At 34.7% G+C, this 14,093-nt stretch overlaps 2 protein-coding genes across 4 annotated transcripts in view; both read right to left on the reverse strand.

The window, feature by feature from the left end:
- Positions 1 to 9,866, reverse strand: part of LOC110378828 (trans-Golgi network integral membrane protein 2) — a 160,185-nt gene extending 150,319 nt beyond the window's left edge. The window contains exons 1-5 of one of the 3 annotated variants that reach the window (XM_021338237.3): positions 8,687 to 9,866; positions 7,446 to 7,595; positions 3,177 to 3,313; positions 2,694 to 2,850; positions 113 to 2,526 (exon numbers count right to left, since the gene is read on the reverse strand). In XM_021338237.3, the coding sequence (XP_021193912.3) occupies positions 2,713 to 2,850; positions 3,177 to 3,313; positions 7,446 to 7,595; positions 8,687 to 9,743 (1,482 nt within the window). In that variant the 5' untranslated portion in view covers positions 9,744 to 9,866 and the 3' untranslated portion in view covers positions 113 to 2,526; positions 2,694 to 2,712. Of the gene's footprint in view, positions 1 to 112; positions 2,851 to 3,176; positions 3,314 to 7,445; positions 7,596 to 8,686 lie in introns of those variants that run through there. The other 2 variants (XM_021338236.3, XM_064037842.1) reach the window with 2 other exon arrangements.
- Positions 9,867 to 10,270: 404 nt separating this feature from the next.
- Positions 10,271 to 14,033, reverse strand: LOC110378839 (odorant receptor Or1). Its single transcript, XM_021338250.3, has 9 exons — positions 13,736 to 14,033; positions 13,261 to 13,390; positions 12,863 to 13,070; positions 11,695 to 11,817; positions 11,499 to 11,621; positions 11,322 to 11,421; positions 11,071 to 11,175; positions 10,589 to 10,744; positions 10,271 to 10,461 (listed from the first exon to the last, which is right to left on the reverse strand). Exons 1-9 carry the CDS (start codon positions 13,916 to 13,918, stop codon positions 10,411 to 10,413), a joined length of 1,179 nt encoding a protein of 392 aa, XP_021193925.3. The 5' UTR covers positions 13,919 to 14,033; the 3' UTR covers positions 10,271 to 10,410.
- Positions 14,034 to 14,093: the final 60 nt, after the last annotated feature.

A 14,093-nucleotide genomic window follows, 5' to 3' on the forward strand; every position in this document is an offset into this window, starting at 1 on the left:
CAAAACGCATCCCGAAGGCTCAAAAAAAATAGATTATTCAGTTCGTTGATACAATTTGGCTTCTGTAATAAATAAGAATCGAAGTTAACAGGAAGAAAAAAATAAAAAAATATTGGTGTTTTACGAACTTTATTATAAATACAAAGTGAAATAAATTAAATCTAATCTTAAACTAGTCCTTAGAGGACACGATTTGTAAGGACATTAATTACATAATAAAATCAAAAGGGAATCCCGTTGCTTCAATAGATATGTAGCTACAAATGAACGTTTAAACTGCTTTAATACTCATAATATTATAAAGATAATACTTAATTTCTATATTGCTACTATTCACAACCGGAACCAAAATTGAAATGGAAATGTCAGTGAGGTTTCTACGCTTTCACAAATTACAAGGTGATTATCAGCACAATAATTATACGACATTTATTTACATAATTTACATAGAAAGATTATTTTTCCGAATAACAAGTGTGGTTGTGGCTTTAAATTTCTTTTTCTAAAATGTACATATACAAAGCAATGGAGAAGTCAACAAGGTGTGAAAATACAATTTCTCGCTATTTATGGTGAAAGAGACTTAATTTAATTTTGAAGAAGCAACTTTAAATCTTATTCCAAAACTTATTGAGTTTTTATAAAATCAGTGAGTTTTTGAAAGTGTCCTGAAGTGGTATCATCTACCCAATTACGTACACAAATACTAAAAAAAACAGTCATGCATGATGCATTACATACACGCATTACAAAGACCGTTGAAAGTTTCAAGTGTGAGACCAAAAATATACAAAACTTACATTTGAATGGAGAATAGTAATAAATATAAGATACTTTACTTCTGTGAATGTAGTACATGACCAGTTGCAAACGGTTGCAGTATTAAAATGACTATTTATATATTGCACTAAAAACTGATGAAGATAGTGCAGTGTTCATGGACCCAATATAGCATTGGACGATTATGTTTCTTTCAACAGTGCAGTGCCCAATCCTTTTCTCTTGTTTCCATTTAATAGAAATATTTTAGATCCTCACGCCTAAACTTCATGTTATATAATATTTGCTTACAGTGCGGAAAAAGGGACGGCGCTACTTTCATAACTGTAGAAAGTAATACTTTCTCAAATGCCAATACATAATGCGGCCTACAGACCCAACTTAAATACCCCACCGATGGTATAGGTGTACAAATCATACCAGCCTCAATATTTTAATAAACATATTGAGATCTACTACCAACAGTCGAACACTTAACATACCTACTAAAAGCAATGTTTGAATAAACGTCCATAGTCCATATTTATTACATTATGTTAGGAACTAGATAAAAATTAAGTTCAGAAGAAAACAGGGAAAATATATTCATTTACCATCATAAATTATCTATACGGAAAATAACCTAAACAAATAAAAATATAACCTTAATCACAGTTTACATAAAATCATAAATGTATTACATTATCATATTCATGAGAATTTGTTATTATTTGTATGTTAATATTATTGTTTTCTATTAACCTAGCATTGTACTTGTTACTTTACGAAGCTGCATAGAAGATATAAATAACGGCTTTATATAAGACAGGCACTTGGTGCACTTTAAGTTAGCAAATTAATTTGAGGTACAAAGGATTTATACTTTATCTCTACCACAACTCGAAGCTATTCTATATGCATACGATCGGAATGACATGGAATTACCAAATCCATTTACGTATTTATAGGTCGCGTTTGTGGTTTTTTAAAACAAAAACGAAATGTTCAGCTTATTTTGTTCCTCATTTTAATGCAAGGACTATAATGCTCGAATTGGAATGTAAGTGGTGTAGTTACTCCGTGTAATAAAAATACTTAAATATAACTAAAAAAAAAGAGGTAAGTCGATCAACTGAACGGCCTTATTTAATTTATGGGAACATAAATAAAAAAGGCGAAATTGTTTAGGGAAATTAATAAAGGAGACTAAAATCGTGCTAACAGCCCGTGTCTATTCTTAGTTCAGTGATTAGAAACTATTCATGTTCACTGCGTAATAATAAAGCTGATCTATTCAAGGATTTGTTCAGAATAAAGACACTGGCACAAATCGAGCCCAGCATTGCACCTTCCTACTCCCTTAATATTGGAGATGGGTAGTATAGTACTGGCCATACATTACATAAAATAAGGCACTAAATAAAAAAAAGAAACAAGAAGAATATGGAAAATAGCACTTGTATTTATCACCAGGGCAATACAAAGACTAGATTATTTGAAAAGTGTGACATAAATTAAATATGGTGCATGAAATATGAAGCTACACCACTGTACATGATATTATTGTATGTAGGTATAATGTTATATGACTTAGGATTGATGAGCGAGACCTGTGCTAAATAAAAAAATATTTTGAAAATAGTTCACTTTATCATCATGTCTCTGGGAGAAAAGCATAATGCCTATCACAATCTCACCTCCACTGAAAGGCTGCAAGCGAACTGTCTAGTTTTCCTGGTTTATTGTAGAGGGCGCCACCAGCATGGGCTATTGACAATATAATTTCCGACATTATAACTATGTTAGTCAATTTACAAGTCTATCTCATAAGTACGTAGTTTTTATCACTGGCTATCAGACGTAAAACCCAGCTGCAGATCGCTTGACAGCAGTCAGATGTCTCCCTAAGCGAATGTACTGAATGATTGTTTTACCTAAATGTTAAGCAGCGTTTTAGTATATGATCTTGCTGGGCGGAGCGGCGGTGTTGGCGCTCATGGCTTGTTCCAAAGTGTCGAGGCGTCGGTAGGCGTGGCCTCGGCTGTTGCGGCGGCGACCGCTTTGACGTCCTTCCAGTATTAAGCCGAAGAACTGCAAAATAAATACGTCATTGCTATTTAATCTGTGAAATGCGAGAAACTTGAACAGTTCAAGCCTATGCGTTGTCAAAATAGTAGGGAAGAAGACTACATTTTCAATTGAAGACATAGTGCTTCATATATGCAAATGCATTGACGTCTGAATATTGCACATGAATTTGAAAAAAAAATGGCGCGTTTCCAACAACTGCCTTCACAAACTACTAGACAGCGTAATAACGAATATTGTCTTTTTAAACACTGAATAACCCCTTTGGTTGTATACAAACAACTCAGAGTATAAATACTAATAAATCTTATATAAACAATGGTACTCACCACTTTGCTAACTTTGCTCTTGTTGTGGTACAGAACGTATAACAACACCATTAGAACGACTGACGTCATGAAGAACGGGAAGAAATGATCGTTGTCTTCATCTGAGAAGCCATCGGGCATCGAGTTGGGGAAGTATTCTGGAAAATAAGTCATTTTTGTGAATATTCATAAAGATTACTACAAAAAACATTCAGATTTAATTTCAATATATACTTGAGATCAGTTACGGGATGATAAATAATATAAAAGAACTAGAACTTGCTGCTCCATATCGAAAGTGTGGATAAGCTTTCTGTAAGCCCTATTTGTCCCAAATGAAGGATAGGATGTCATCATTATTATCAACTGAACCAGGGTAACTAAAGTTAGCTGTACAATATAGTAAATTTAATTTTGAACAAAAAAGTTTTCTTTTTTAACAAAGCTATGTATAATTTAATTTTGTTGTAAGCCAACAAAATTAAATTATAAATTTAAAAAAAACCCCGACCCAAAAAAAGTACGCAATTACTATGACAAAAGTTTAAAAACGCTAAACCCTATAGAAAGCAAAAAATAACTTTTAACATTACGTAAGTACCAACTAAAGCATGTCAGACTAAACTAAATTTTGTCGTGTCGGGGACCGCTCTAATTTATTAGCCTAACGTTAGAAGTAATTAGTAAAAGTATATACTACTTATAACTGTGTATATAATTTTGTTTTATACGAATGTTGTAATTAGGTAGGTATCTTTTGATTTATGTAAGTATTTTTGAAGGTAAAAAGCGGTCCCCCGACGTCAAAATTTAGTTTAGTCTGACATGCTTTAGTTGGTACTTACGTAATGTTAAAAGTTATTTTTTTGCTTTTTATAGGGTTTAGCGTTTTTAAACTTTTGTCATACTAATTGCGTACTTTTATTGGGTCGGGGGTTTTTTAAAATTTATAATTTAATTTTATTTCATGCTTTTTGAACGAGCTCCTTAATTTTTCCTTTTTTCAGTTAATTTCTTTTATTTTAAGATGGGGTCGCTCTATGCGATCTCGGCCAAAGGATGCTGTTTAACAATCCTCATAACATACTGGCTCTGGGAGAATTGCACAGATTGAGGAAACATAAACCTTTGGTCATTCTAGATTTTCAGCGAAGATATAAATCGGTTTATCCGTTTCATTCCGGCATTCCAGGGTTTCATCCGCCACATCCAAGAGAACTAGTCAAGACAAATTTAACAAGCCCAAACTCGATGGGTTTACTAAAAGGCAGTTCAGGGTTACGTCTCCTACCTTCGTGCCCTAACAGCAGACCAGCTCAGTGGTTCCAGAAGACATTAGTAGGGTTGTTTCCTAGTATTCATTTAGTCAAAAATAAATAAATGCACCGAAAGTTCACAAAACTAGAAACACGATAAGCTATTTCATATTATTTATGACTGACCATATATTTTTTAATTAATTTATGAAATCTTAATTTTGAGCCTATGACGTCACGCCATTAAAAACGACGAGAAGAGACCGATGACGTCATCCTTTCTGTGACAGATATATCGAAATAACCTCAGAATTAATGTTTTGTTTATTTGCTTCTGTGAAATTCTGTGTGTTAATTGCATTTAAGTGATACAACTGCTAAAGAATTATGGAGAAAGGATTTATAAAAGCTGATAGTTCCAATCTGCCAAGAGTAGACTCTTCTATGGTCGCTCAATTCTTTGCCAATAACCAAGATTTTTCAGCGGAACGTGGATGAACAGTTTATTTGGAGCACTAATGGTCGTATTTCCACAGTCTCGCACAACACAAACCTTGTAGACATTCATTTAATTTAAGTTTTTTGAAAAAGCATCAAATCTTTTTGAACGCGGACACAAACATAACCTCAATATAAATAAACACAAACTTTACGTTTCTTTGCACCGTTTCATTTTTCCGCGTATACAACTCAAAACATTTGAGGTATTTTATTTTTGTGCATATGTACAAAAATAATTTATATGTATAAAATATTATAGTTTTTGTAGCTATTTTATAAAAATACATTATAAAAATTAAGAAATCCATTAGTTGGTATGTTAGTTTTTTCTCGTTAGATGTGCTTTAAAATGTAAAGGAATGAACAGAGAACGTTGACGTCACAGTCACGTGATCTAGCGTTTTCTGAGCAATATTTTAAGAGAAATAGAAAAAAATGTAATACATAAAAAATAAAAAGATTTGAGACGAAAAATGAAAGAGAGGGTGATCTTAAAATTATTTAGAAGCTATCTAAATAGATTTCCGAAAATTGGAAACAACCCTCCACACATGCTTGCAAGTAAACTGAGCGTGTAACATTCCTCTCACACCTAACAAACGAGCTGATGACCTTGAAGACCTGAACCGATTTCCACCAAACATAGCTAAGAACACTCCCGAATGACACTCCTTTTAAACAAAAAAAACCGCATTACAATCGGATCATCCGTTTGGGAGCTACGATGCCACATACATACACATACACACACACACACACAGACACGTCAAACTTATAACACCCCGTCGTTTTTGCGTCGGGGGTTAAAAAACCATAATTTATACATTTTCTAAGTATACAACGCATATAATTTTCTTGAGTCTCATTAAAATTGTTTTAAAATTTGAATATTCAAGCAAGAACTACAGTACAAAAACCTGGTTAACTAAACTATTTGAGTATGTTTACACCTGAATAAACAGCCCAAGTCGGTGAGCTAACATAGATAGAGTGAAAAAATAAACATTTATATCCGATACCAATTCTAATGTTTAAACACGAAATAACAGTCTGTACGTCACTTCTTATATTGATTCTGAATTTGAAAACATTATTTTTGTTATCCTAACTAATATTATAAATGTGAAAGTAACTCTGTCTGTCTGTCTTTTCTTCACGCCTAAACTAATGGACTGATTTGTGTGAAATTTGGTACAGACATAGTCTGGAACTTGAGAAAGGGCATAGGATAGTTTTTATTACAAAGAAATACAAAAATAAAAATAAAATTTATTCCGGACATATACCGCCATCTATTGGTCAAACCATAAATCTGCCGCAAGTCACTATTCCACGCGAACGAAGTCGCGGGCAAAAGCTAGTATACATATAAGTACAGAATTTCGTTATCTGGATTTTATTGCGAAATAGGTAGGTAATAAAAAATGTTTGCCTTTAACAATGTTACCAAAGTAAACGTCGATGCATCAGGTATTTTAGTTCATAATTATCAGTAATTACTAGTTGCACCAAGGGGTATCGGGTTGCCCGGGTAACTGGGTTGAGGAGGTCAGATAGGCAGTCGCTTCTTGTAAAGCACTGGTACTCAGCTGAATCTGGTTAGACTGGAAGCCGACCCCAACATAGTTGGGAAAAAGGCTCGGAGGATGATGGAGGATGAATTATCAGTAATGTAAGTCATAATCATGAATGCAGCTACCGCATGACATCAGTCCAACAAAATAATTTTATTTGTTAACAAACATTACTTCCTTTGCCATACAATGATTTAATGTTCCTATTTAGGCAGAGACTGTGTATGATAATGCAGTCTAGCTTATCTAATTAATTATCCAAGGTTAAGTAGTGCTGTATTATGAATACTGAATGAATGAATGAATTATTTGAATGTGTTCTACTAAATATCATTGATGAATTTTGAATAACTAACTTCGGATAACAGTTAAACCTGCTTCGAATGGAAACTACTTTGCGCACCTGGATGTAAAGTAGCATATAGCCTTCCCTGTTACATGGGCTACCTAACACATGCATAATTTTTATATTTGCCCCGAGAGCCAGCAAGCCTAACGTATGGAGCACATAGAATATTTTTTGCATAAGATGATATGAACAATGCTGTACTGATAGTATTTTTTATAAATTATACAAACTATGCTTAGAACCTTCACATCTGACCTCATGCACACATACGTATGACTCGCACAAAATTATATAGAAGGTTACTTATTCTCGCTCAATTTTTTTTACCAATATTTGTCCTTGATTAGCATGGTTTAGATTAACTATCATAATAACTCCTTACTTGACCTTCAACTTTGTAAAGTTGCATCTAGTCAATTATGTGGATTATTTGAATTCAAAGACCTTCATCGCAAGGACAAAATATTTTAAATATTAAATGCATTGAATTATAAACCTTAGCTCTGAGGACATAGAGTAGAAATATACATATCATTTTAAATGTAGGTTTAGAATCAAAAGAGTTCTGTTTACATTAGCTAGACAATAGAACTGTTTGCTTTTGTCATACCTTTTTGTGATGCATCGCTTTCATGAGAGGAGGGAAGAACAGATTTGTTTCTGACAAAGTTATTCTGGTTTACTTCTTCCTGTTGCGGCTTGATCTCCAATCCAGGGTCTTCACCATCATCATCACCCACATTGTCATTACCATCTGAGTCTGAAATATTAACAATTTGTACCTACATAACTAGAGACTATTATTTGGCACCAATTAGGTATATAAAATAGTTTTTTTTTTTAAATGTCAACATGGATGTGAATCATAGATAAATATAAATGAACAATAATCAATGAGCGGGATCAAGTAGTATTTACTGTTATCTTATGAGTATTAGCAAAATTAAAGGATTGATAACATAACGAGGATAAGAATCAAATTAGATACTAAACTGATCTACTAAAAATGAAAAAATACCTGTACATACGGGTTGTTGAGAAAATATAGTCTATTAACTCAATACAATACTTATTTAAACAAAAGGCGATTATCAATGCAATTATTTCTTAAATTAGCTATGAACATTCAACAATTGCCTTAAACATAATTAAATGTGACTATCAACTGAAATGTGAAAATGTTACATAGTACAATTTGATAAAAACTACTGTTACTTTTGTATATGAGGAACAACTGAAGAAAGCCTGTATTAGGGAAAACCTACCACTGTAGATGCACCACAATATGGTGATCTAATATCTTGAACATATCATGACTACATTTACTTCAGGTCTGAAAAAGTCGTGGTGGCCTAGTGGGTAAAGGACCAACCTCTCAAGTATGAGGGCGCGGGTTCGATCCCAGGTCAGGCAAGTACCAATGCAACTTTTCTAAGTTTGTATGTACTTTCTAAGTATATCTTAGACACCATTGACTGTGTTTCGGATGGCACGTTAAACTGTAGGTCCCGGCTGTCTGTGTGTCTGTGTGTGTCTGTGTGTGTGTGGGTTGAGGAGGTCAGATAGGCAGTCGCTTCTTGTAAAGCACTGGTACTCAGCTGAATCCGGTTAGACTGGAAGCCGACCCGAACATAATTGGGAAAAGGCTCGGAGGATGATTTACTTCAGGTCTAACATAGAAATTGGATGTCAGTTCTTTCCTCATAAGCAAATGTTGCCCTTTTGCTCATCAGTAACACTACATTGGGTCATATTTTTTTCCAATACATTTGTACGCAGAGCATGACTGAGCTAACATTTCTTATATGATTACTGATAGTGTAAAAGTTGTAGTAAAAGAATAAACATTACCTCCATAATCCTCAGCATCCACGCCAGGTTTTGGTTTTGGGTTATCAAGCACAGGCACCAACTTCTGATCAACAGGAGCAGACAAATCTTTACCCGCTTCTGGCAACAGAGTATCCTCAACACCAGCAGGCTTTTCTTCATTAACTACCTTGGACTTGTTGGCAGCATCGCCGCTAGGAATAACATTTTCTGGCACGGCTGGTACAGGTTCATCAGCTGGGTTAACATTGACATCGGAATCTTCTTCAACCTTGTCAGCATTGTCATCCTCATTTAGAGTTTGCTTAGATGTTGCTTGGGCTGCAGTCTCAGACTTCGCTACTTCCTCATCAGCAGTGTTCTTCTGTGGCGTAGTCTTAGCGGCAACAGTCTCTGTTTGCTTAATCTGGCCACTATAAGTTTTTGTTTTTGTTTCTGGAGTGTTAATCGGGTTACTGTTGATAGGGACGGGTATATCAGCCTTAGCGTTGAAGTCAGGTTCTGTGATTGCAGGCGCTGCAGCTGCATTGTTGTTGGCATTATTAGCCATTGTAGACACAACTTGGCTCTTCAACATCTCCAAACCCCACTTGAAGAATTTGCAGTAGTAATTAGCCTCAGTCATGGCCTCCTCGACGCCACAGACCTCACCACAAGTGGCTGGCAGTTTGAAGAACTTTTCTGCGGATTCTGTGTAATTCACGTATTCCGTAATATTAGTAAATACCCACTCTTTAGCCTGTGTGCAAACTGCGTTTACATCCTGTTTCTCGTCTATTTTAAGTAGTGATTCCTTGGTGATTGCTAGTTTAGCCGAAGCTACAGCTGTGCACAATTGCGTACTCATGTCGTACAGTATCAAACATTGAAACTGTCTTTTACTATAAGGCGGTACGTTTATTGTGCAATATTCTAATTTGCTTTTGAGTATATCGGCCAATAAATGGTTTTCGCATTGACTTGCAAGTATATTGAGTGAATTCGATATTACTTGCCTCTGTCTTGTCGGTTGTAAAGGAATCCCCAAACTCTGGTAGCACGTATTTACTAACAGAAAGGTAAGGAAATAGCGAAACATTTTTGATGAACGCTTTTGTACTCTCACAATTTATTAAAAATTAAGACAATCGTGTCACATTCGCACAACACACTAGCGTTGAAAGATGGCACAGTCAACAATGTCAAATGAGAAATTATGTCATTGTCAAAATGTAAAAAAACTTGAAACATCATAGACAATATATATATTATCTGTACCTTGTCAAATTTTAATAACGGTTTATATTATCGTCAAACCTACAGACAGGGGGTCCTTTAACTTTTCTTTCAGGACCATTGACCAACCAAAGCATTATCTACTTAGCTTTTTAGTTTAATAACTTTTTAATCATAAGGCCTAAAAGTTGTATTATATTGCCTTAGTCCATTATTACTGTACATGATTTTTAACAGCAATTTATTTTAAAAATAGCTATTAAGTTTTAGAATGACTTCACACTAACGTTCGGCCAGCGTAAGCGTTCGATGGATGAATTCTCAGCCCTGGCGTCAGGTCAGTGCTAGGGCAATGAAAACGATAGATATTTGGAACTTGGGATTAAAAATAAAACGATATGAATTAGATATTATTATGTACTTAATGTTTTACAGTGTAGGTGTCTATTGATTGCTGCCGGCGTGTTGGCGAAGTTAATTTAGGCATTTAAGAGATATTATAACTTGTATCTAGATACAACACACTCATTTCAATTAGTGTTCTTCAGAAATGCATAAAACGTATACGAGCTCCGCACAACCTGTGAATTAAAATATATAATTAGTTTACAGGTAGGCCACTTACCTACTTAGCACACATTCACAAACTTTCGCTTTTAATGTCTGGTTAGTTCATCTTAAAAACAATATAAAATAATCAGGACTTACGGAAACAAAAGTACTGTTAGAAAGTGGTACCAGATCTCCTGCAACGAGATTTATGTTGCGTTTGATTCTTTCCATAAACATAATAAGGACACGTTTACATTTTAGCGGTATTTCTAGCCAATCCATAGCATATGCAGACTCTATTAGTTTTTCACTCTACAAATAAAAAAAAATACAAATTAAAAGGAATCAACGATCAAAAGATGTACCTGTAGAGCCAAAATCTTAGGAGCTTGCTGAACAAAATAAACTTATTGGTGATTAAGTACCTACCCATTTCCCTCATTATTAGGGGAGTTTACTATTTAATTATATTTGACAATGACTCTAGAGAGAATGTTACTTGTAAGATGACGACAGACTTCTGTCTGTATGGAAGAAGAAAACATGTTGCATCGACTCCCAATAAAATTGGGATAGGAAAGGGCAGGAGGATGATGATGAATAAATAAAGAAATGTATCCCTGTTAAGATTTATTTACCTCATGAGTGACCTCGTTACCATAAAAACAAAATATGAACAGTTCGGTTAGTATACAAGACATGTACATTATCATTGACACGAATTCCACGGACATTGGGTCTATCTGAAACAGAAAATGCAATTCAAAGCAAATAAATAAAAAGGCCTATGTATATTTTCTTGCGAGCATTTGTCGAAATACGTCCAAAACTCTATAAGATTTTTTTCATTGTACCTTTTAGAAGATAGTTTAATGGATCTGAAACTTACATTGACCGTTTTGTAAGCTGTAGTGCAAATTATCCATCCGCTTACGAGAAACTGATACATGACTGCTCCTCCAAATACTTCTTGAATGATTCCAGAAAATCTGAAACAATTTTACAATTATCATATGTTCTAATTAATTAATTAAATAATATAAGTAGGTACCTGACAAAAACTTACTTGATAATTTCGTCATAATGCGCCAAAACAATTTTAAGTCGTCTATCTAAAACGTTTTTAAAATCCTCCGAAGATATTTTCGCTTCTTCCTTGCTCTTTTCAACAATGTGTTCTAAATCTAGCCTGTAAAGTGTAAACAGTCGCTCTTTTTATTTGCAACTATTGCCTATAAAACATGTCTAGGAAAATCGTTCACCTGAGAATTGAGAGTTGTGTCTTGCATTGTGCGAGAAAAAAAGTTATAAAAACATCCATTGTTGTGTTACTGAATGCAAGCCACGAGGTTTGCACCCACACATAAAATGCTGCGAAGTATGTGCTGTGGGCAATCAATGTATTGTAAGTGTTATTAAAAATCTCCCTACGTAAACATCAACCCTCTATTGAATTTTAATATACTTTTTGAGTAGGTATGAGAATAATATAGAATCTAATAAGAAAGTTTATAGTGACATTAAATAACTATTATTACTTATACAACGTGGGCCCAGCCACTGCAGGCATTTATAGATTATATTTTTTGTAAAGACTTTAGGTAAGGGTAAGTAGGGAACTATGTAGGTCTGTGGGAATTTTCCACTTTAGCCTTATTAGCCGGTGAATGTTCCAAATAGGACATTAGACTCTGTATACTGCGGCAATGAACGGACATAACACTACAGATACCTCCACTGAAAAGCACTTTGTTGATCGCATTAGGACGATAAGGCCGAATACTGCACCTTCCTAAAATCATTATTGGTTCCTACTTACAACCTAATCGTGTGCAACACCATAAAGCAGTAAGTACAATATAAGCTATATTTAGACTTTTAATATAAATAAAAAAATGTGAATGTAAATACACAGGATATGTTAAACAGTCGTTCTCAGCCTTATTCCCAATGCCACAAACTGTGGTCAGCACGTCCCATATTTAATACATCCATGAAAATAGCTCCTGTTTAAATCAAGTTGGCGTGTATAATTAAGTTTCCCTGAAATAGCAATCTTTTATAACTGTTTCAAATTATGTATGTAAATACTATTCCACGTTATTATCGTTGTAGACAAAGTTATGATAATCTTAATCTGCTGCGCTACGTACCCACTTATTTTTGGTTCTCGGTATAACGTAATGAGTAAGTTCAGTAGGTATATAAAGTTTGCGTTTTATGAATTTACTACGGACTGTTTTTTTATGGGAAATCATCAAATTACCCCTATCGCTGTGGATGCAGCTTGAGGGGATGTTAGACTCTTACTGACTAAACCTCACCATGTTCCTTCTAAGCCCTTCGTATACCCGGGCAGCGGTAACTCTTTCGGACAACCCCGCAGTCCCGATAGGCTTTTCCCTAGCAGGTCTGATAGGGGTAACTTACTACGGACTTATATTGACGTCGAAGGGTAGCCATATTGCGAACTCAACGAGTTTGCCCTGAACGTGAACGTTTATGACTGGGTACAGAACCCACAGGAGGCAGGTGAAGAGAGCTGTGGTGTTGAATACTCGCAGCAGGATCTTGGCTTGGCGGGCCGTGGCTGACAATTGTTCTTCATGTTCTCGCTTTTTCTGATTGAATATTGGACCTGGAGTGCAGAACCATTAAGTTTTTAGAAGGTTTATCAACTACAAAAAATCTAACGATATTTCACAAAACATAAACAGGATTTTTGAGTATTTTGTTTAAGTGTGAGATTTAATTGAAACAAAATAGTAGTAGTAAGTTCTAGTATGTTTTGCCAAAAATATTTTTAGTAAGTATATGCTGTTAGGTACCTTTCATTATACTCAAAAGAACTTCGATGCGATAAGCTTTCTTCCAGAGAACAATTTGTTTGTAGATGGAATCAGAATTTGTGAGGAGCAGGAACATCGTATCCATTACCTTGTTTACGTCATCTCTATCCTGAAAGAGTACACGATCACATATTTTTTCACCTTTATGTTTAAGCCATTTGATCAACAGCTCGGTCAATTTGAAAATGAGTATTTCCTTATTTATCTCTTTTATTTGTTAATCTTTGAGGATATTAACTGCTTACCTATCTATCAGACACAGTCCGCTATACAATAGAATGTAAGCTATACAGAACCGCTTACGAAAATCTTATATACCTAGCTTTATTGTGCAAAGACTAGAATAATATGAAAAACACCCATTTCTGTATCAAAAGATTATTTCCTACGCAAAAGGTAAAACAGCTGAAAAGACGTCTTCAGAAATTTAATATTCTTACGCCTAAGTACTTACTTGGTAAACTTTCATAATTTGTTGGCAAGTATACAGTAGAATCAGAGATAAAATCAACCGCATGTAGGCCGTGTGTAGGGCTTTTTTCATCTTCGACGAATTGGAATCTAATTGATAGAAGCCACAGAAACGCAAATTCTTCAGATGTGGCGTTACGCCGAAATACGATAAGTTTTCTGCCATGTTTTAGTAATGCCTTTCTTACGAAATAAATAAGATATCGAGGGAACGTTCTCCGGACTTTCGTAGGAGTCGTCTGCGAGCCCACTTAAGTATTTATTTGTAACGAAGCCTCTAATCCGACATATTTAATTACGGTTTGACAGCTTTTAATTGCAGCCTATACTTATCTAAATGG

Source organism: Helicoverpa armigera, chromosome 14 (genome assembly GCF_030705265.1).
Source record: "Helicoverpa armigera isolate CAAS_96S chromosome 14, ASM3070526v1, whole genome shotgun sequence".
Lineage (NCBI taxonomy): Eukaryota > Metazoa > Arthropoda > Insecta > Lepidoptera > Noctuidae > Helicoverpa > Helicoverpa armigera.